This window comes from Mesoplodon bidens (assembly GCF_964165515.1).
Source record: "Mesoplodon bidens genome assembly, chromosome: 9".
In the NCBI taxonomy this organism is placed as follows: domain Eukaryota; kingdom Metazoa; phylum Chordata; class Mammalia; order Artiodactyla; family Ziphiidae; genus Mesoplodon; species Mesoplodon bidens.
The window spans coordinates 84,669,080-84,692,964 of record NC_138166.1 but is presented as its reverse complement, the minus strand read 5'-3'; the positions used below and the strand labels follow the sequence as shown (position 1 = coordinate 84,692,964).

Sequence of the window (23,885 nt, the reverse complement as noted above, 5' to 3'; positions counted from 1 at the left end):
CTTGTTACTGCTGCACCCTCGTTACACGGATATTTCAGAATTTACATCGGGTCAGAACACTTAATTTTTTTTTTTTAACACAGAGGTATGAGAAATGCTTTGTCATTGCTGATGGTGTCTGGACCCATCACCAAGTACTCTGTATCCTACACTTGGCCACCCTGCTTAATAAAATCTGCTTAAAAATGTGCCCTTAGGGCTTCCCTGGTGGCGCAGTGGTTGAGAGTCCGCCTGCCGATGCAGGGAACACAGGTTCGTGCCCCGGTCCGGGAAGATCCCACATGCCGCGGAGCGGCTCGGCCCGTGGGCGATGGCCGCTGGGCCTGTGCGTCCGGAGCCTGTGCTCTGCAGCGGGAGAGGCCGCAGCGGTGAGAGGCCCGCGTACCGCAAAAAAAAAAAAAAAAAAAAAAAAAAAAAAGTGTCCATAAGCGCCCTAAGGAAGCAAAAGTTATATTAATATATAGAAATTCACCTTCTTATAGTTATTACTTTTTACTGCGGGTTCAGAACCTGGTCTGAATTTTTGCTGCTCAGCTTTCTCCCCTCACCTGAGCGGGCGCCACAAATCCAACGGCTGTTTCCCTGGTAACGCTCCTAGCCCCTCTCCCTCCCCCACTCCCCTCTTCTCGCGAGAAGCGACAGCCTCGTTCTTCCTGTAACTGTAGCCCCACAAGCCGGTCGCTTTCGCCTTAAAGCTTGGCTTCGCGCATGCGCAGTGGAGAGTGGCGCGAGCCAGCCGTTTCCGGGCGAAGAGCACGGTGCGTTTTCGGGGTTGTCTTTGTGGTGTCTGGACTTTTGAGTCCACGCGGGCCGTGGGAGTTACGCGCCTGCGGACCTGGCGAGTGTTGAGCCAAAGGGGAGTGTGGCCAGACCTCCTACTACCCGTGGTGGAAGGGAGGAAAGAAGCCATAAAGTGTGCTGCGAGAGCCAGGGAGGGAAACTCTCCGCACTGGGTAGTGTTGACTCGGGGGCAGGGTGTCGGGAAGGGTACTGCTCTTACTCTGTGGGATACGACTCCATATATCTGGAACAAGTCTTAACACTTGTCTGCAAGAGATGAGGCCTAGGAAAACAGAGGAAATAATAAATCCTAATGTGGACCAAAACTGCTCACTCTCCCCAACTCACCTGTATCCCCTTTACACCATGAGTACTCGCCCTTCTCAAAGTTAAATCCTTATATTTTATCAGCAACACGAATCAGAGATCTCTGGCGTGTGTCGGTCGTGTGCAGCGTTGTTAAATAAAGATCATAGGCAGTTAATGACTTATGCACTAGCATGTGGGAGGAGAGTAATGACATATCTTATTTGGAATACTTTCTCCCAAAACTTGGTATTTTGAATTTCTTATAGCCCTTGGCCTAGTCTTGTGACATATTCCAAAAACACAACAAGGCGTAATTGCAAACATAACCACTAACCTTTAAATTACAAAATAAGATATCTTTCTTTATTGGAAGTATTAAATTATTCTCTGAAGGAAACAGCCAGGTCTCTGTTGATTACAATGTGGTGCCAATGAAGCTGTAATTTAGGGCGCCCTTTTATATACTAATATTAAAATTAGAGAAAGTTAGGAAAGACATTTGAAGAGGAAAAGTAGATGCAATTTTTAGTTACCTTATAACAAGTTTGATTTCTTAAATGGAGAAGTTGTTTCTTTTAATTAATTCTCGTGCTTTTTGATTTTGAACAGATGCAAGGGGAGCCAAACCCTAGTGCTTCCCTTATTGACAGAACCATCAAGATGAGAAAAGAAACAGAAGCTAGGAAAGTGGTTTTAGCCTGGGGACTCCTAAATGTATCTATGGCTGGAATTATATATACTGAAATGTAAGTTAATTAGCCAAAAAGGGGGAAAAAAGTGAAAATTTAAGAGGCCAATGGTTGGTTCCACAGGTTTTGTGTTTGTTTTGATTTTTGGTGTGGTTTTGTTTTGTTTTGTTACTATTAAAAAGCCTTTTTAATTTTTTTCAGGACTGGAAAAATGAATCATTCATGTTATGTGACACACTGGCTCCTCTGGTATATAGGTAAGTAATTAATTTTCACTGCAATGTAGTTACTCCCAGTGAAAAACTGCATTCCAGTTTAATTCAGCTTAGTATTCATTCCTTTATTCGACAAATATTTGAGTGTCTGCTGTGTTCCCAAAACTGGGAATGCACCAGGAAGGGAACAAGGTCCCTGCCCTCATGGAAGGAATATTCTAGTAGAAGAGACAATCAAATTAATAATACGATTCCAGATAATCATGAGTTCTGTGAAGAAAAATAAAGTTTGGAGCTGGTAAGATTTGTGTTTGTATTTGTCTCCCTGAATTGCCTTCCCTACGTCTCTACCTTTTCACCTTTCAAGGTCAACCTGATTTCTACTCCATTGATGGCTTTCTCAGTTTTCTCATCCTTCCTCTCTCTCTGTCTGCTCTTCAGTAGTCCTTGGGTATTAAAGGGTCCTTATGGCCATTGAAGTAAATTCCAAAGTCTAATACATACATTAAGCTAAAGTCTGCGATAGGGAAGTGGTGTGGCAAGTGGAAGAGCAAGAGTTTTGGAATCTGCATACCTGAGTTAGAATCATGGCTTCAATAACTAGCTGTGAGCTACTGCAAAAGTCACTTGACTTCTTTACAACTGGTGGTTGATCTTTAAAATGAAGGTGAAAATGTTTACTGTAAAAGTTCGTAAGGATTAGTGATAATATTTTGAAACTCACTGGTAAATGCCTTAAACATAATAGACATTCATTAAATGAAGTGGTAACTCTTATGAGGAATAAGAAGATAGTTTTCAATTTTGTTGTTGTTAATTTGCGAAAGTATGCATGGTTTTGTTTCCCCCCTTTAAATGTTCCACCCCCCTTTTAAAAAATAAATAAATTGTTCTCTTTCAGAGTTTGCCCTTGCATCTCTCTTCAGCCTAAACGCTTTATTTGATTTTTGGAGATATTTCAAGTACACTGTGGCACCAACAAGTCTGGTTGTTAGCCCTGGACAGCAAACACTTTTAGGGTTGAAAACAGCTGGTAAGTGTTTCATATCTTTTGCAAAGGTGGGTGAAAGGTTGGCAATAAGTCTTTCTCAGTTTAATTTTCTCCTCTCATAGACTCAGCTAGAAGGGACTTCTAAGGCCATCTGGTTCAACTATATTAAACAGTTCTACAATAAATGGTCTTAAGATCAATGATTATCTTTCCTATTTATATAAATTGAATAACATTCACAGCCTCATGGAAGTTGGTTCCATTGTTGAATTACTGTTAAAATTAAATGACTAACTTTTGCTACATTAAAGCCAATTTCTTATTTTGAACTCTATGGAAATGGTAAACAGTCATTTGTGTCCCTTGGTAGTAATACTTTATGTAATTTAACAACCAGGTCACTCTATTACTTGCCCTTTTCCTGAAGGAAAAGATTCAGTTCATTAAATCTGTTTTCATAGAAATTTTATTTATACTTACACACAATTATTTGTTTGTTCCTTCTAGTTGTACAGACGACTCCTCCACGTGATCTGGCAGCACCCCAAATCCCTCCCTCTCCACCTTCTCCTTCAATTCAGGGTCAGAGTGTATTAAGTTATAGCCCATCTCGCTCACCCAGTACCAGCCCCAAGTTCACCACCAGCTGTATAACTGGATACAGCCCTCAGCTACAAGGTCTGTCATCAGGTGGCAGTGGTTCTTATAGCCCTGGAGTGACCTACTCACCCATCAGTGGTTATAACAAGGTAATGACTCTTTTCTCTTGGCCAATCACATTACTATTTTAGAATTGGGAGGTTCGAATTGAAAATCATCTAGTGAGTCGAAACTCCTTGTTTTATCAGTGAAGAAACCCAGGACCAGTGGATAATTGACTTGCCCAAATTGCCCACTTAAGAGCTAAGAATAGAAGCCAGATTTCCTGACAGCAGTTAGAAGTTCTTTATTATCACATCTTAAAACAAAAGAAAAGGTTTAGCTTTTGAAAAGATAACGAACTGAGGTTCACCATCTAGGATCTTTCTGCAGTCTTTAAAACAAGTTTAAATTATGATTTTCTACTTTAGTTTCCTTTACTCATGTTTTCCCTCTTTCTTTGCTTCTTTATGTGAAACTTTTGTATATCCTTATAGAATATTAATGCTTTTCATCATACTGGAGTATCTTCTAAGCTAGAAACTGGGATTGTCATGTAACTTGACTCTTGAGTATGAATACTCTCCATAGGATGATTAGAAACCTTCATTCCATCTCCCACAGTAAAGTGGACTTTTGTTTTAATTTTTAGGCTTGATAGAAACAAAATTGACAAATTTGGAATTGTGACTCCTGCCTGATGCATAAGGCTATAAAATAGGCATTAAAAGAGGGATGGTCACATTTTCCAGTACTTTTTTTTGGCCACACTATGTGGCTTGCAGGATCTTACTTCCCTGACCAGGGATTGAACCCGTGTTCCCTGCAGTGGAAGCACGGAGTCCTAACCACTGGACCACCAGGGAATTCCTGGGATGGTAACATATTCAGGTGCTGTCACTAGTTAGCCTAATATCTCTATAGTTAAATGAGAAATGTCTGGAAATGAAATCAACACACTGCCCTTACCCTTTTACATAATATTTCTTTGTAATGAAATTCCATACTACTGGTTACCTAATAATAATTTTGGCAAGTAATGGAATTTAGAAAATTTTGTGTAAGTTAAATATTAGGATAATTCATAACCTATAGGTAAATACGACTTTTTAAAATAGTTTTACTTTGTTTTCATGGGAAAAGTACCATATGATCATTACAGAAAATTAGGAAATTAGTAGAAAAAATCACTCATCATCCTACCACCCAAACATAATTTCTGTTTAATGGCTGCTTAATACTCATCTAGTGGATATACCCTAGTTTACTCTTGAATATTTAAGTTATTTTTATTTCTTAAAAACTATTATTAGTATCTACTAATTAGCTCTGTACATAAACCTCATAACGTTGCTTAATTACCTTGTTTTCTACTATATTATAACCTTGAGCACAAGATTATGTGTTTTTACTCATCTTTATTTCCTTAGCACAGTGTATGGAATATAGATGCTATATGTGTCTGTTGAACCACAGTAATACTTTGGAAAAATTAATGAAATTAATAATTATTTTTCTGGGGAAAAAATGCTAAAATTGATACAGCCACTATGGAGAACAGTATGGAGGTTCCTTAAAAAACTAAAAGCAGAACTACCATATGACCCAGCATTCCCACTGCTGGGCAAATACCCTGAGAAAACCATAATTCAAAAAGAGTCATGTACCAAAATGTTCATTGCAGCTCTATTTACAATAGCCAGGACATGGAAGCAACTTAAGTATCCATCAACAGACGAATGGATAAAGAAGGTGAGGCACATATATACAATGGAATATTACTGAGCCATAAAAAGGAACGAAACTGAGTTATTTGTAGTGAGGTGGATGGACCTAGAGAGTGTCATACAGAGTGAAGTAAGTCAGAAAGAGAAAAACAAATACTGTATGCTAACATATATATGGAATCTAAAAAAAAAGAAAGAAAAAGAAAAAATGGTCAGAAGAACCTAGGGGCAAGACGGGAATAAAGATGCAGACCTACTAGAGAATGGACTTGAGGATACGGGGAGGGGGAAAGGTAAGCTGGGACAAAGAGAGTGGCATGGACGTATATACACTACCAAAAGTAAAATAGATAGCTAGTGGGAAGCAGCCGCATAACACAGGGAGATCAGCTTGGTGCTTGTGACCACCTAGAGTGGTGGGATAGGGAGGGTGGGAGGGAGGGAGATGCAAGAGGGAAGAGATATGGGGACATATGTATATGTATAACTGATTCACTTTGTTATAAAGCAGAAACTAACACACCATAGTAAAGCTATTATACTCCAATAAAGATGTTAAAAAAAATAAAATGCTAAAATTGACAAAGTAGTAGAAAACCGAAATAAATCAAGGAAGAAAATTTAAAAACTATTAATCACATACATCCACACAACACATTAGGGCCCAGAAGTTTTACCATTGAGTTCTTTTAAATTTTCAAGAAACAATTACTTTTTAAACTTTTGATTATGGAAATTTTCAAACATACACAAAAATGAAGGGACAAGTATAGTGAACTCCTGCATATCTATTACCCATCTTCAACAGTTGTCAACATTTTGCTATTGTATGAACAGATCGTTCTGATCCAATAAAACATGTTAGAAGTGTAAGCTCCAGAGTTAGAAAACTGGAGGAGATTGGTTCAAGATGGCAGAGTAGAAGGACATGTGCTCATCTCTTCTTGTGAGAGCACTGAAATCACAACTAACTGCTGAATAACCATCGAAAGGAAGACGCTGGAACCCACCAAAAAAGATACTCCACAATCAAAGACAAAGGAGAAGCCGCATTGAGACAGTAGGAGGGGTGCAATCACGATAAAATCAAATCCCATACCCACCAGGTGAGCAACCCACAAACTGGAGAACAATTATACCACAGAACTTCTCCTACTGGAGTGAAAGTTCTGAGCCCCATGTTAGGGGGTCTGGCAACGTGAGTAGGAATCCCCAGAGAATCTGACTTTGAAGGCCAGCAGGATTTGGTTGCAGGACTTCCACAGGACTGGGGGAAACAGAGACTCCACTCTTGGAAGGCACACACAAAGTCTTGTGTGCACCAGGACCCAGGGGAAGGAGCAGTGACCCCATAGGAGACTGAACCAACCTACCCACTAGTGTTGGAGGGTCTCCTGCAGAGGTGGGGGGTGGCTGAGGCTTACAGTGGGGACAAGGGCACTGGCAGCAGCAGTTCTGGGAAGTAGTCACTGGCGTGAGCCCTCCTGGAGGCCACCCCACCATATATCCTGTAGGCTCCAGTGCTGGATCACCTCAGGCCAAACAACTAACAGGGAGGGAACACAGCCCCACCCATCAGCAGACAAGTTTTACTGAGCATGGCCCTGCCCACCAGAGCAAGACCCAGTCCCTCTTAGCCTCATCCACCAGAGGGCAGACAGCAGAAGCAAGAGCTACAATCTTGCAGCCTGCAGAACGAAAACCACAATCACAGAAAGTTAGACAAAATGAAAAAGCAGAGGATTATGTCCCAGATAAAACCCCAGAAAAACAACTAAATGAAGTGGAAACAGGTAACCCTCCAGAAAAAGAATTCAGAATAATGATAGTGAAGATGATCCAGGATCTCGGAAAAAGAATGGAGGCAAAGATTAAGAAGATGCAAGAAATGTTTAACAAAGACCTAGAAGAACTAAAGAACAAACAGATGAACAATACAATAACTGAAATGAAAAATACACTAGAAGGAATAATAGAATAACTGAGGCAGAAGAATGGATAAGTGACCTGGAAGACAGAATGGTGGAAATCACTGCCTTGGAACAGAATAGAGTCAGAAAACTGGAATGGTGTCCTGGTATGATCTTGAGACGTTACCTAACCTCTTATACCTAAAATTAATACAGTAATAATATTTACCACTTATTGAGAGGATGAAATAAGATAAGGTAAATGAAGCATAAAATATTACGCCCCATGAGCAAGATAAAACCAGTTAATGAAACAGTAACCCAGATACAGTCATAATATATATAAGGATTTAACATGTTAATTGAGATAAAAGAAAAATCAATGTGGAAGAGGATTAACATTTTTATTTGTAAACAGCATTAAATATTATAAAATTTGTTAGTCCTTAATTTATTACAAACTAATATAAATTGATCATGAAACCCCAGTAGAAAAAAATTGTCAATGTACTGGAGTAAGTAGTTAATATAATAGGTAATACTACTGACAAGTAATTGTATTTTTAAGGTATTTAATAAGTATAAGGAAAATGCAAATTAAATATACATTTAAAAATATTTTATACATCATAAATATTTTTAAATAGTAATGCTGATGGACACATACCAAAATAGGTATTCCTATCTATTCTCTTCTGAAAGGAGTATAACTTAGTACAACATTTTCATTTAATAGAATGGAAATGTGTATTAAAAATGTTCATATGCTTTGGTCAAGTCATTTCAGTTCTAGGGATCTCCTAAAGGAAGTCATCAGAAATTAAGCTAAGATTTATGCACAAAGACGCTGATCATAACATTATTCACAGTAACCAAAAATTTTAGACAATCCAAATGTCTAGAATATATGAATGTAAAAATAAATTATGATAGATTTGTATTATGAAGTATTATATAGCTAGTAAGAATATTTACAAAGGATTTTTATAGAAAATTCTTGTTAACTTTAAAAAAACAATATAATGCTAAAGGGTATTACCTCAACTATATAAAAACAAAAATATATTAACATATATGTACATTTAAAGAGTTGAAAATACATGAAATGTGAAAAAGGATTATAGTATCTCTAGGTGGTAGAATTAACAAGTATGGCTTATTTTCTTCATGCTTTTCATTTTTTAAAATATACATATATTACTTTTTTGGAAAATAGACTATTTTTAGAACAGTTTCAGGTTCACAGCAGAATTGAGAGGAATAGAAAAGAGATTTTCTGTGTAGCCCTGCCCCCCCGCACAGGCACAGCTTCCCCCGCTATCAACATCTTGCTGCAGAGTTGTACAAATAGAAGAGCCTGCACTGACACATCATTATCACCCAGAGTCCATAGTTTACATTAGCATTCACTCTTGGTGGTGTACAGTCTGTGTGTCTGGACAAACATATGACATGTATCCACCACTGTGGTTTCATACAGAGTAATTTCATGGCCCTAAAAATCCTTTGTGCTCCGCTTATACATCCTCCCCCTACCCCAACCTTTTCCACAATCATACAATATGTAGCCTTTTCAGATTGGCTTCTTTCACTTAGTAATATGCATTTAAGTTTCCTCCACGTCTTTTCATGGCTTGCTAGCTCATATCCTTTAGTGCTGAATAACATTCCATCATCTGGATGTACCACGGTTTATCCACTGACCTACTGAAGGACATCTTGGTTGCTTCCAAGTTTTGACAGTTATGAATAAAGTTTCTTATAAACGTCTGTGTGCAGATCTTTGTATGGACATAAATTTTCAGCTTTTGGGGGTAAATGCCAAGGAGGAGGATGTTTGTTATGGTAATAGTACGTTTAGTTTTGTAAGAAACTGCCAAACTGTCTTCCAAAGTGACTGTTTTGCATTCTCACCAGCAATGAATCCAAGTTCCTGTTACTCTGCATCCTCGCCAGCATTTGGTGTTGTCAGTGCTCTGGATTTTGGCCATTGTAATTGGTGTGTACTTTTTGAAAGTCAAAAACCAAAACAAAGAAATTTCAGTTAAAGAAAAATAAAATAAAGCTCTTTTATTTTGTATAGTTGGCCAGCTATAGTCCCTCTCCATCTTCTCCATACCCTACCACTATTGGACCAGTGGAGAACAGTGGATTGAGATCTCGCTACCGTTCTTCACCCACCGTCTACAACTCCCCAACTGACAAAGAAGACTACATGACAGACCTACGAACCTTGGATACTTTTCTTAGAAGTGAAGAAGAGAAACAGCATAGAGTTAATCTGGGTACATATATATTTTATTTAGATCTAATGTATGTATTTTTGTGTCATTTTACGTTATCTTCAGCCTATTATTTTTGTTACTTTGATCCCATACATAAGTGTTTAAGTCCTTTAGTAATACACCTTGTGTAACTTAAGAGAGAAGTATATTTTGGTTTTGTATTTTGTTCAGTTAGAAGAATTAAGTTCACCAAAATTTAAGATGTAAAATATAGCTGAGCTAACGGAAATCTTGACCCTTTTGTCTACATTACGATTGAAGGCTTTTTCGTATACTGTAAGTTATAATCTGTTTGAAAGTTGAGGTCCTACAACTTTTTGATGCGGTCCACAGCAGGGCTTCATGAAGTGATAGTTGTCTCCTTTCAGGTAGTCCTTGGGAAGGTTGGTGTGGCAGGGAGGCTGGAGGGAGCGTGGATTTGCTCCAGAAGTGCTCTTGTTTTCGGAACAGTTTTTAACTTGTCTCTCGTTTGCCTTGGGAAACGGTGTTAGCAAATCTTAATCTATTCGGGGTGGATTTGATTATTACAAAGTCTATTATTGAAACCAAGTTAGGCTATTGAGCCGAGTAATGATTTTGCCCCTCAGGAACTTTCACAGAAAGCACATTAGGTGCTAAAGCATGGCCACAGTGAGGAAGCCAGTTATTGGACCATGGCTCTTTGTGTCACTTGAAATCTCTCTATTGATTTTTAATTTAATTTTGCCTGTAAGTGCCACACATGTCAAAGAAACAAATCAATATTATCTTGTTATTTGTTGATACATGCTTTTTCTTCTTTTTAAATTTGGAAATATTTCAAGGATACCGAAAATTATAGAGTAGAATACAAAGAATCCTATGTACCCTCTACATATTTTTGTCATATCCGGGTATTTTCTGACTTCCATTTTTATTTCTTCGTTGACATATAGGAGTTATTTAGACATATTGTTTGGAAGTATTATTGGTGATTGGTGTTGCTTTTAATTTCCAAGTATGTGAAATGAAAGACTTTGTTATCTGTTTTTTCCTAAGTTAATTGTACTCTGGCTAGAGATTTCGATCTGTACCCTATTAATTTTTTTATATTTTTTGAGACTTGTATTTAGGCCTGCTATTTATGACCACTTTTTATGAGTGGTTCTTGGTGTGTTGAAAAGAATGCATAGTCTCTAAATATTGGGCTTCATGTTTGCTCATTGAGTCAAGCTTCATGATGGTGTTATGTTTTTTAATTTATTTATTTATGGCTGTTTTGGGTCTTCGTTGCTGCGTGCGGGCTTTCTCTAGTTGCGGTGAGTGGGGGCTATTCTTCGTTGCGGTGTGTGGGATTCTCATTGCGGTGGCTTCTCTTGTTGCGGAGCACAGGCTCTAGGCACGCGGGCTCAGTAGTTGTGGCGCACAGGCTCAGTAGTTGTGGCGCACGGGCTTAGTTGCTCCGCGGCATGTCGGATCTTCCCAGACCAGGAGTCGAACCCGTGTCCCCTGCATTGGCAGGTGGATTCTTAACCACTGCGCCACCAGGGAAGCCTTATTAATTTTTATCTGTTTGATTTATTAGTTACTAAGAAAGCGTGTTAAATGCTCCCACTGAGTGTTTCCCGTTAAATGTCTCCTCATAACTCTGTCAGATTTGCTAAATATACATGAGATTATTATAAGTGCGTGTAAATTCAGAATATCCTTCTAGTCAATTACTCCTTTTATCTTTATCTGTTAGGCTTTTTGCCTTCAAGTCTATTTTGTCTGACATTAACACAACTATACTAGTTTTCTTTTGATTAGTATTTGCCTTGTATATCTATATCTGTCTGTATACTTTTAACCCTTCTGTACCCCCATAAGTTTTAGGTAATTGAGTATTTTTATTTAAGTATTTGTAAATAATTAATAGTTATTTTGTGGGGAACTACTTTGAGACTATAAATATTCTGTTCCTCATCAAATTTTCACTTAATAGTTTTAACACCCTTTTAATAATCTTTGCAAATTTAATTATTACTATGTTGGTTGTCATAGTGCCTTTCTAATTCCATCATTCCTTCATTATTTATCCCTTTTATGTTTTTTAAACTTTTTCTGTGTGTGTGGTAAAATATACATAAGGTTTACCATTTTAAACATTTTTAAGTGTATCATTTAGTGGTATTAAGTACATTCACTTCGTTGTGCAACCACCTTTTACATTTATTTGTTGGCATTCTACTGTAAGATAGGGCTTTTTCTTCTCTCCAATTAGGTCATTTATTTTGATGGTTAGATGTCTCAGATTTCACTAGTCTGTGTTCTTTTGACATGACGGTGTCATTCTTTGAACACTGCCCCCACCCCATGCCACCCCCTGCCTCCCTCAAGATAATCCAGGCTCCTCTTATACTTTCCCTAGTAACTAACTCTGGAGTTAGTCTGTTTCTCCAAGGGGCCATGATTGCTGAGTGGAGAAAGATATTTAGAAATTAATGTCTGGGCACTGGATATGCCATGGTTAATCTAGGTCCACTGAGCAGACAGCTAGGAAATATATGTGGAAACACACACACACACACACACACACACCCATCCATTTGTATATTTCTCCGTCTATCCATCTATATATATTAAAAACCATGAGTTCCTATGATACCTCCAATTCCAGTCCAACTACACAGGGTTTGTTCTAGCCTCCTCCCTTTACATATTTATAGCTCCTTTCTCCAGCAGCGAGAAACCAGGCAGTCACATATCCTCTCTCACACACACACTCTTTTGCTGAATGGCCACTTCATCACTACGTATTTCACATGGCATCTCCTAAGAGCAAGGACATTTTCCTTTCTAACTACAGTATGATTCTCATATTTAAGCTACTACTATTCTTCATACTTACATTTCCTCCAGTTGACCCAATAATGACCTTTGTAGCTATTTTTTCTGTAACTGATGGTGGATCCCGTCAAGGATCATGTATTGCATTTAATTGTCAGGCTTCTTTTGTCTTCCTTAATCTAGAACATTTGTGAGTTTTTGTTTGTTTTCTTTCTTGTCTTTTATGACATTTACCTTTTGAAGATATAAGGCTAGTTTTGCAAATTTGTATTTGTGTCATCATTTTCTCATTATTAGATTCAGTTTAAATATATTTTTGGCAAGAATACAACTTAGGTGGTGGTGTGTTCCCTTCAATGTATCACATCAGGGGACACATGATATCATTTTGTCCCTTTATTGGTAAAGTTAAATTGGATCACTTGGTCATAGTGATGGCCTGATTTCTTCGTAAGATTTTTCCCTTCCGTAATTAATAAACAATCTATAGTGTGATGCTTCTGAGACTTGTGACTATCCTGTTCCTCCAGCAGGCTTTCATCCAGTGGTTTTAGCATCCATTGATGATCCTGTCCTGAGTGAGTTAATACAGTAGTGGTTGCAAAATGGAGACTTTCTAATACTTTCATTTCTTCTACATTTAGTGGTTTGGCATTCTATAAAGAAGAGCTTTCTGTTTTACTCCTCACCCCACAGTTTGTTTGTTTTGGCCAGTTTGGACTGATAGTTCTTTCTTCAGCATTGTCTGAACTGCTGTTTAACTAACTCATTGAGCTCTTTGTCTTTTTTTTTTTTTTTTTTTTCAGTTTTCAGAGTTTCATTTGGTTCTCTTTCAGATATGCCTGATTTAGAGTATCTTGTTTTGTTCTTATGTTTTCAATTCTTTTTCCTATCTCAGTCACTTTAAACATGCTTTTTAAAAGTCTCTGTCTGTTATCTAAAGTTCTTGGAGATTACATGCTAACATTTTTTTCTTGTTGACTCATTTGTGTGGAGACATGTTTCCCTGTGATTTATGTAATTATTGTTTGTTTTTGGTAAGCTCATCCTCAGTAGAGTTTTATCTGTGCTTTTTCTGTCCTAGGCAGGCTGGATGGAAGCCTTGTTTCCTGCTAGCAGTTTTATATTTGCCTCTACCGGGTGCCTAAGGAACATCATTGACCTTGAACTAACTTAAGTAATTTTAGGGCTTGGAGGTTCTTGGACCTCACAGGGAGTGTAAACGGGCACTGTAAACCCATGTGAAGATAGATCTGTAATTTTTAAATCTCTGGGGGTTTCTTTTTAAACAGCCTAAGAGAGACAAGCTTCCTTGTTATTTCCTGGTGTCGGTGGACAGATGTTTTTTCCTTATCCACTGAGAATGTGGCCCTTTGAGGTTCCTGGCTCTATGTGGGGTGCAGGGAATAGAGACAGGAAGAAGTTCTCAGTCCAGCTGTCTACCTCTCCTGGACCTGTATCCATATTTCCAGTTCCCAGGCACTGAAATCCAAGCTGATAGGTTTCCCAAAGCCTACAAAATGCTCCAGAGCAGCCACGGCATCAGCTCACATGCAGGCCACTGGCCACTCCCAATTTTCAATTCCCTCTTCATTTTTAGCCACTGACTCTTCCTCTTACATTTGTGCAAGCTCCATTATTCATTTAAATTATATATTTTATTTGATAAGCATATATATATCTGGAGATGTTTCAGGTTACCTGATTTGTTATGTTGCCAGAATTCCAAATCTCTGTGTGCTTTGATTCTTTGGTCTTTGTGGTTCTCCAGCTACAGGTTTTGTGCTATTTTGGTGGTGGTGGTCATTACAGAGAGGCCCTATTGTGTCACTCGCTATATATATTTTCCTTGTACTTTGGCTAATGTACAACAGATATAAAAACATATTTCTGTCATCTGTATAAAACTTCTTTTGTCATCTAAAGCCACACTTTATTGAAATTTTTCTTAAGTTCAAGTTTTCTCTCAGAAAGCTTGATTATCATTTTCAAAGTTAATAGTCAAAATAATCAAAATAGGATAAACTTTGTGCTCTATCATGACCATGTCTCTTACCTTCCTTTTTTATTCCCTATTAAATCATTCGTGCTTGTTTAAAACTTCTTTTCTTGACATTAATTCATTCCTCTAAGTCAGTGTTACCAGAAGTCCTACTTGAATTTTTTTTACCCCAAGTGTGGTATTTCTCTATTATATGTAATTATTTATTTTCATGCCAGCATGAAACGTAACTTTCACCAGTGCTACTAGCACAAGACTGGCTAACCTTCAAGGTTTTGATGCTGTGACTTGAAATACTGCCACATGTCCCTTTCATGATTTCTCGTCTTTTGTGCCTGTAAACATCACTAGAAAACCAGTTTTATTATTTTACAGTCATTCCTTTTAAAAATTCTGCTAAGATTTAAAAAAAACCAGTTTGTATTTGTGACTTTTGTGTGAGGGTATGAAATATTAACTGATATTTTTGATATCAGGTAAACTCTGAAAAAATAAACTCTTCATAAGTATCATATAGTTGTCATTGAAAATTTGCTCTTTATTCAGGTACTGGGCTAGATGCTCAGGAAAAAAATACTCCCTGCCCTCAAAGAGCTCAAATTTTATTTGGAAAAAGAAACAGACCTTAAAGTGTGATAAGTACTGTGGTAGATTCCTCTGTAGTATTAAGTCCCTAAATGTGACTATTTACGTTTCCTAAAAGTAAATTTATAAATTTAGAAGTGTAATCAACAGATGGTCTCTTAGTACAAGGCAGGAATTACTACAGACTATAAATAGAACACAGTGTAGTGCAGGGAAGAGTGAGTTTAGCTGCTAGCCAAAAGACTAGTTTATTAATAAGAGGCTGTAATTATCCCATTCAGAAAGAGTTTCCAAAAATTCAAGCAAGAACTCCTTAGCCTATTTATTTCCTGAAGAAATTTGTCTTTTGTTTCTCTCTGAATCATTTGAAAGTCTTAGAGAATGAAACAAGCTTAATTTTACAACAAAAATAAACAGACACTTTCAGCCACTTAGAGAGCATATGGCTCTTAAAGTGATACTGCTCAGAAAATGTTCTTTTTAATTTTTAGCACCAGCAGTCCATTTCTCTGAAGAAGAGAGAACGTTGGGAGCAGGGAGGAGAGGATGCTTTGTCTTTGATTGCCATTGCCTAGGTTCCTGCATACCCAGAGTTCATATACCAACCCTAGGTATCAAAATTGCTACAACAGGGCTTCCCTGGTGGCGCAGTGGTTGAGGGTCTGCCTGCCGATGTAGGGGACACGGGTTCGTGCTCCGATCCAGGAGGATCCCACATGCCGCGGAGCGGCTGGGCCCATGAGCCATGGCCGCTGAGCCTGCGCGTCCGGAGCCTGTGCTCCGCAACGGGAGAGGCCACAACAGTGAGAGGCCCGCATACCGCAAAAAAAAAAAAAAATTACTACAACACACTGATAATCTTTAAATTAATCATTGTAGGAAGCCCAGATTCTACTTCGCCTTCCAGCAGTCCTACTTTCTGGAACTACAGTCGTTCTATGGGGGATTATGCACAAACTTTAAAGAAGTTTCAGTATCAGCTTGCCTGTAGGTCTCAGGCCCCATGTGCTAACAAAGATGAAGCTGATCTCAGTTCTAAACAAGCTGCAGAGGAGGTAAATGGAAAATAAAAATGACTTCATATTTATGATTTACAGATTGTTAGAAAGTCTTCTCTTCTTCTTCTGGAACTTTTTTTTCTGTAACCTCCACTTCTACTGGCTAGAAACATAAATCTGGCGCACATTAAACAGTAGAAAGACTCCTTAAGTTTGTGTACCCAAAACTGAACTATATTGTACGTTTTACTCTTTATGACACATAGTTAACATTACTTTCCTGCCTAAAACATTTTTCTGCACTCATTTATATTAAAAAGGTATCTCAAGTATCTACTTGTACTTAACATATACAAGACTCTTGCTCTTGAAATACATTTAGATTAGAACATTTGATATTCTGTAACTTCATCAGTTTAAAAGCAAATAAAGGATTTGAATTTTGTTCTTAAAAGCAGGAAGAATGTTCTTCAAACATATCAATGTAAGGAGTTTTAAATATATATGTGTGCATGAATAGCAACTACTGCATATTAATTAGATCAGTATTGATATTCATGAAGTTTTTTCCAAAGTATCCCAGATATTTCTAAGGGTGGGGGAAGGAATGATTGATAACTGGCATTTTATTTGATTGTTCATTTTAAACATTTTTAATAGGTCTGGGCAAGAGTGACTATGAATAGACAACTTTTTGATCATATGGATTCATGGACAGCCAAGTTCAGAAATGTAAGTTCTAACATTACTCTTTGGACAATATTAGTGCCTCTTAATGTACAAAGTATGTTGTTAGAATATCAATTAGAGATGTTAATTATTAGAATATCAGAATTAAGTATTATTAAAAGTACAATATGTGTGGCACATATATAAGAATAAACATGACGTTTACCATATGGTGTCTGTATTCTTGGGGAATTTTTTCCCCTCCGTATTTAGCAAATCAGTGTATTTTGAGTGGATAAAGGAACAGTGTATTTAGTTGCTAAGATTTTCCCTTTCCCAACATCTCAATTTTACTTTTCAAAGAGCTTTCCTGTCAGAGCCTATTATGTGTCTAGAAATGTGAGGGAAGCAAAAATGAGGTCCTTAATGTCAGAAAACTTCAGAGTTAGAGAACATAACATATGCTTGAAGCTACTTCAGAGTATATCAATTTCTTCGATTTTTCTAAAGAAGAACCTTCTAATCTTTGGCCTAGAGGTTGGCAAGGCCAGCTCTTGCATATAGAGTGAGTTAGTTCCCTGGTTTCAACCCTGCCCCTTTCTGTCGTTCTCTGTAGTACCCGTTTGTCCGGGTTCCGGGGCGGGGTGAATTGGCCCCTCCTCCACTGCAGGAAGCCCCTCCACTTAGATTCTGTAGAGGCTGCCGCTTCTTCCACTGTTTGATCCTTCAACACTCATCCACCCACTGTATAGCTTCTAGAAATATGTTGAAATCACTTTGTTCTCCTTTTTTATTCTTTTACTATAATTTAAATAGGGTATCAAGACGGAGTGGTGAAAATAGTAGCCTACTTTCTTGAACCAGAAGCCTGGTTGGCTTTTTTGAATAAGAATTCCGGAGCCAGCCCTAGAACTACGCAGTCAGGTTTTCTGGGAATGAGGCCTAGATCTCTCTCCTGGAGCTAGTAGATAATTTTGTTGCAGCCTAGGAGTGGCTGGCAAGTAGGATACACTTAATAAATGTTGGAAGAATGAACAAGTGAAATGATGTCCTAGAACTGTACTTTCTTTTATTTCCACCCATAGGCTTATCTAAAAATGTTAATATATTTATAAAGTCTTGGTCAGAAGTATTAGCCTAGAAGAAATACAAACACAATCCTTTATCTGAATTCCTTAGGCTACAATGTTCTGAAATTTAGGGGTTTTTGTAGTTTTTTTTAAAAAGCAGTATATCCATATACCATATATTTTGTAATACACTATCAGGGTCTTGTTAGTACTCAGTAATCAACCACATTAATGTTTCTGCAGCAAAGCATGTGAACTGTCACACTAGGTAGGATAAAGTCTAAAAATAGCTTCACAGGAATTCAGTTCAGGTCTTGCCAGTATATCAAATTTTCTTGATAAATAGATTATAAAAACACTTCATTTTCAGAGGCTTTTTAATTCAAAAATTTTGTAATGAATTGTATAGACTTGTATTTGATCTGAAGCTTGTTTTCGTCCTTCTACTTTGTGGTTAAACAGAAGTGTGGAAACAGAAATGGTGGTTGAAGTTGCTGTGAACAAACACATAACACACAAACTAGATGGGGTATTTCCTTGGGCAGTCTTTTCACATCCCAGAATGAGTTTGGTATCAGCCATGCAAAGTAGAATTTGAAATTCCTGGTCCTAAAGTGAATATTGTAATATTCACAAACTAGTTTCAAATACAGTAAAATCTGTTTTCCACATGGTTAGGGGATTGAGTGAGCCTGCTGAGAGCTAATCAGTTATGTTAGTTTTAAAAACTATTCTACTAACCACAAACCAGTATAAATGCTACATATGTAAATGTGTGAATAATTACCGTAGAAATGTAAACTGAAGATGATCCTTTTAGCTAAGTATAATGATCCCAGGACTGATTCACTTTGTTATAAAGCAGAAACTAATAAAAATAAATAAATAAATAAAAATTAAAAACAAACAAACAAACAAATAAATAAATAAATAAATAAAATAAAAATAATGATCCCAGAAAGAAGAATTTAAGAAAAACTTAACATGTAACTGAAAGTTTTATGTCTTCAAAAAATAGGCATCTGTGATTTAAGAATATAACTTAGTCAGGTTATACTCCATTAGCATATTTACTTATCTCTCTCTCTAGACTTCAGGTAGCTGCTACTTCCATTCTCTTTCACTATACTCTATTAATATTCAAGTACAAGACAGCAAAAATAGTTTCATGAAAATAATTATTTGAGAAATGCTTTAAAATTGTGTGTGTAAAATCATTACCTCATTTCTTCCTAGTGGATCAATGAGACAATATTAGTGCCACTTGTACAAGAGATTGAGTCTGTCAGCACACAAATGAGGCGAATGGGTTGTCCAGAGCTGCAAATAGGAGGTATGTGAAAACAGAGCCCAGCGTTTGAGCTCCTTCAGTGAATCTTCCAAGTGGAAAATTTCTTCTTGTAATGGGCTATTTAACAACACCTTTTGTTATCTTGAGGTGAAGAAAAAAACTAAATGTCTATAATATCACTTTAAAAAATATATAACAGTTTTATTGAGATATATGCAGTTCACCCATTTAAAGTCTACAATTCAAAGGTTTGGGTTGTGCAAACCATCCCCACAGTCAAGTTTGAATAGTTCATCACCCAGAAAGGAAACCCCACAGACCCGTTTCCCACCACCCATCCTCCAGCCCTAGGCAACTACCAGCCTACCTTCTGTCTCTTTAGATAGGCCTGTTTTGGATATTTCGTCTAAATGGGATCATACCATATGTTGTCCTTTGTGACTGGCTTCTCTCACTTAACAATGTTTTCAGGGTTCATCCATGTTGTAGTGTTTATCAGTACTTCATTTCTTTTTATTGCCAAATAATATCCCATTGTTTGGATCTACCACATTTTGTTTACCCGTTCATCATTTGATTGACATTTGGGTTGTTTTCACTTTTTTGGTTATTATGAATAATGCTGCTATGAACACATACGTACAAATGTTTGTGTGACTATATTTTAATTTTTCTTGGGTATTACCTAGAAGTGGAATTGCTAAGCCATATGGTAAATCCATGTTTAACCTTTTGAGGAATTGCCAGACTGTTTTCTAAAGCAGCTGCACCATTTTACATCCCCACCTACAGTGTATAAGGGCTCCAGTTTCTCATATCCTTGCCAATACTTGTTATTATGTCTTTTTCAGTTATCCTAATGGATATGGAATGGTATCACATTGTGTTTTTAGTTTGCATTTCCCTGATGGCTAATGATGTTGAGCATCTTTTCATGTGCTGGTCCATTCATATACCTTCATAAGCAAAATATCTTTTCAGATCCTTTACCCAGTTTTTTTTCCCCTTTACCTATTTTTAAGTTGGGTTACTTGTCTCTTTATTATTGAGTTGTAGGTGTTCTTTATATATTCAGGATACAAGTCTCTTATTAGATATTAATTACAAATTGTACAAAGCATAAAAAATGTGTACAGTGCTAATTTAAAGTCCCCTTTTTTCAATATAAGAAAAATATATTTTTCTTATCTGCTAAAAATAAAATTGTGAAGGTTTTGTGTAATATAATTTGCCTAAAGTATATATATACTGTAACTTATTTAGTGTTAAATAATTAGGTTTCAAACTATAAATAAGGAATATTTTAGTCAGTCAGCTTTCTAGAGAATAAATTTCTCTTTGAAATATGTAAGGGCTTTGGATTGTACATTAACACTTTCCACTTGCTTTTGGGTATCTTTTAATCGGTCTTTATTCTCTGGAATAAGTATAGTGTTGTGCTTCGCTAAAGTACCCATGTGTTGAGTATCCAAATATTTTGTATATAATGTATACAACACTCACATTAACCTTGAAAGCTAGCTTTTAGTGCCACATTTTATGGATCAGGCTACTAAGACTCAGAGAGGTTAAGTAACTTGCCCAGTGTCACAGAGCAGTGATTTGAGGCCAGAGCTTTCTGACTCCAAAGTCAGAGGGTTACCTTCTTGGTAATGTTATTTGAACCTATGCTTATCCTTTTTGAGCTTTTTTATAAGCTATAAAAATATGTATTTTTCACAACATTTTTACCAGTGTGATGTGCTTTTTAAAAAAGAATAACAGGACTTCCCTGGTGGTCCAGTGGCTGAGGCTCTGTGCTCCCAATGCAGGGGGCCCAGGTTCCACCCTTGGTCAGGGAACTAGATCCCACATGCCGCCTCTAAAAGATCCTGCATGCTGCAACTAAGGCCTGGCGCAGCCAAATAAATAAATAAATATTTAAAAAAGAATAACATTGTTTTATCACTATGAAAGCAACATGCATATGTTCATTGTAGAAAATTTGGAAAGTACAGAAATACACAAAGATATTACCCATGATTGCACTTCAGTAGATAACTACAATCAATCAGTTTTAAATCACAATCACTTACTCCTTTTGGAGAAAAATACTATGATACTATATATATCAATGATAAGTTATACCATAATTTAACAACATTAAAATGTGAAAAGTGTATATTTAGGAGTTGAGCAAATAGTACATATGTATGTATATATTTTTAATTAAATTGGGGTCATACTGTTTTGTTACCTGCTTTTTTCCCTCCACTTTTTCTATTTTGTTAAATATTCTCCAGTACTATTTTTATGGCTAGTTTGTATTTCTTTTTTATGTATGTAATATATTGTATTTAACTGATCTTTATTATTTAAAATTTAGAAGATTTTCCCTTTACTGTTATTAATAATGCTGTAAGTAAATGTCCTTTTACCTAAATATTTGTGTACATTTATAATTATTTCCTTAGGATAATTTCTTAGGAGTGAAGTTGTAAGTTCAACAGGTATAAATATATTAAGGCTTTTAATGTACATAACCCTTTAAAAAGCTTATACCAATTTATATTCTAGCAATAATGTCACATATAAGAAAGCCTTTTTCCCAACATTGGGTATTACTAGTATGGTTGTACATTTTGAAACTTTCTGTTGGTTTATTCATTTCTTTGGATAGTTGTCTTTCATGAAGTGATGAGAGAAATCACTGTCATAAAAAGTTTTCACTTGTCACTGGCATAATGGGCAACTTTTAATTCAACCTGATTTTGAAAGCTCTCATGTGTCTTTTTATATATACCCCACAAAAATCTTCTGTGTATTAGTTGTTTATAGATCTGACAAAATGGATTTGGCTGTTTTTGGAGTATGCATGTGTTTGTGTAAATCTGGCCACCTTGCCAGAAATGATCAAATAAATTGTAGGTAAAGTAGATAATGCAGATTGTTAAGATAAACTATCATTGCTTTCCTTTATTCCTTCAACATCTATTGAAGGAAGAGCATTTGAAGTTTTTTCAAAGATCCACATAAGGAATAATCTGTTTTCTGTGTGTTTTGATTTTAACAGAGGCTAGTATTACTAGCTTGAAGCAGGCTGCTCTGGTCAAAGCTCCACTCATTCCAACTCTAAATACAATCGTGCAGTATCTAGACCTCACGCCAAATCAGGAATACTTGTTTGAAAGGATCAAAGGTAATTATTGATTTGAAGAGGGAAAAAATGAGAGCTTTTTCACTAGTTTGAAATTTTATACAGGTAACATGGAAAAAAAAATTTTTTTAATTATAAGTATCACTGAAGTATCTTATTTTATAAATATGTATTTAATTATGGCTTTGTTAAGGCTTATACTTGAACAACTTTTGAGTTTTATATTCTATATGCTTAAAAATGGTCAAAATAATGTAGTTAGCCTTGAATACATTAATTACTAATTTTGTTCTAAAAAGGGAAACTTAAATATGAGCTAAATGGGCTCACATGAATATTTCACTCATTTTCTATTCTTAAGCTACCAAGAATGGATGCCACAATGACATTCTTTATAATTTCAGCATGCTGATCCTATTTCTTTCGATTTTTATAAGTCATATGTAATATGTTGCTTCTTTATATTTCTGTTATATTCTGATTATTTGGGGGAAATAGCATCTTCTGAGGAGACTGACTTGAGACTCAGGAAATTTAGCCTCCCTGGTACTCCCACATACTCTCTTTATGCCTCCCTACATTTATTTGGATAAACTCTGTAAAATGTTCTCATAACTAAAACAAGTGTTAGAAATAGTATTTCACTCTTTAGATTTATCATAAATCTTAATTTGAAAATGTAATGTTGCCCCTTCTCTAGTCTAGGTTTGGACTGAGGTTTAGGAATAAACATTTATCATGACTTACTTAGGAATAAACATTTATCATGACTTATTTATTTATGGCTGCACTGGGTCTTCTTTGCTGCGCGTGGGCTTTCTTTAGTTGTGGCGAGTGGGGGCTACTCTTCATTGTGGTGCACAGGCTTCTCATTGCAGTGGCTTCTCTTGTTGCAGAGCATGGGCTCTAGGCACAAGGACTTCAGTAGTTGTGGCACGCAGGCTCAGTAGTTGTGGCTCGCGGGCTCTAGAGCACAGGCTCAGTAGTTGTGGCACACGGGCTTAGTTGCTCCAAAGCATGTGGGATCTTCCTGGACCCGGGCTCAAACCTGTGTCCCCTGCATTGGCAGGTGGATTCTTAACCACTGTACCACCAGGGAAGTCCCCATGGTGCTATTTAAATTAATCTTTTATATCTTGTATTTCTTTGTCTGCATGTTTTGATCAGGTTTTTCGATGTTATACTTTGCTTATTGTAACCCCTTAGCCTTTTTTTTTTCCTTCTTTCTTGTATGTTCTTAGCTTATTTTATTTTACCTCTGTTGCTACAGAACTTTCTCAAGGAGGCTGTATGAGCTCATTTCGATGGAATAGAGGTGGAGACTTCAAAGGCCGCAAGTGGGATACAGACCTGCCCACTGATTCTGCTGTAAGTCCCGTTTTATTTTGTTTTTTTCAGTTTGTTTTTTCAGTTCAGACATTTTTGTTATTGGGTTTATTTTTCCATTATAAAAATGAGTATTAAAAAGAACTTAGAGGGAATTCCCTGGCAGTCCAGTGGTTGGGACTCAGCGCTGGCTGTCACTGCCGTGGGCCCGAGTTCAATCCCTGGTCAGGGAACTAAGATCCTGCAAGCCACACAGTGAGGCCAAAAAAGAAAGAAAGTAAATAAATAAGTAAATAAGTAAATAAATAAATGAATGAATGAATGAAAGTGAAAATAAAATAAAATAAATAAAAAGAACTTAGAAACTAGGTAGAAATAAAAAATTTTTTGTACCAGCATCTTAACCCAACCACTGTTAATATTTTGGTATATTTTCTTCTTTTCTTTTCTTTACTTAGATTGTGCTATTTTTAATG

At 36.7% G+C, this 23,885-nt stretch overlaps 1 protein-coding gene and 1 long non-coding RNA gene across 2 annotated transcripts in view; one reads left to right on the top strand and one right to left on the bottom strand.

Moving 5' to 3' along the window:
- The first annotated feature begins 674 nt into the window (after nucleotides 1-674).
- The window catches only part of TMEM209 (transmembrane protein 209), a 30,874-nt gene continuing 7,663 nt past the window's right edge, over nucleotides 675-23,885 (top strand). The window contains exons 1-11 of the mRNA XM_081244143.1: nucleotides 675-758; nucleotides 1,699-1,835; nucleotides 1,980-2,035; nucleotides 2,895-3,026; nucleotides 3,492-3,733; nucleotides 9,344-9,545; nucleotides 15,799-15,974; nucleotides 16,578-16,649; nucleotides 18,893-18,989; nucleotides 22,000-22,125; nucleotides 23,354-23,451. Coding sequence (XP_081100269.1) covers nucleotides 1,699-1,835; nucleotides 1,980-2,035; nucleotides 2,895-3,026; nucleotides 3,492-3,733; nucleotides 9,344-9,545; nucleotides 15,799-15,974; nucleotides 16,578-16,649; nucleotides 18,893-18,989; nucleotides 22,000-22,125; nucleotides 23,354-23,451 — 1,338 coding nt within the window. The 5' untranslated portion in view covers nucleotides 675-758. The remainder of the gene's footprint in view (nucleotides 759-1,698; nucleotides 1,836-1,979; nucleotides 2,036-2,894; nucleotides 3,027-3,491; nucleotides 3,734-9,343; nucleotides 9,546-15,798; nucleotides 15,975-16,577; nucleotides 16,650-18,892; nucleotides 18,990-21,999; nucleotides 22,126-23,353; nucleotides 23,452-23,885) is intronic.
- Nucleotides 23,466-23,885, bottom strand: part of LOC308622610 — a 31,701-nt gene continuing 31,281 nt past the window's right edge. Inside the window, exon 3 of the long non-coding RNA XR_014016657.1 lies at nucleotides 23,466-23,650. This is a non-coding gene — a long non-coding RNA (uncharacterized lncRNA). The remainder of the gene's footprint in view (nucleotides 23,651-23,885) is intronic.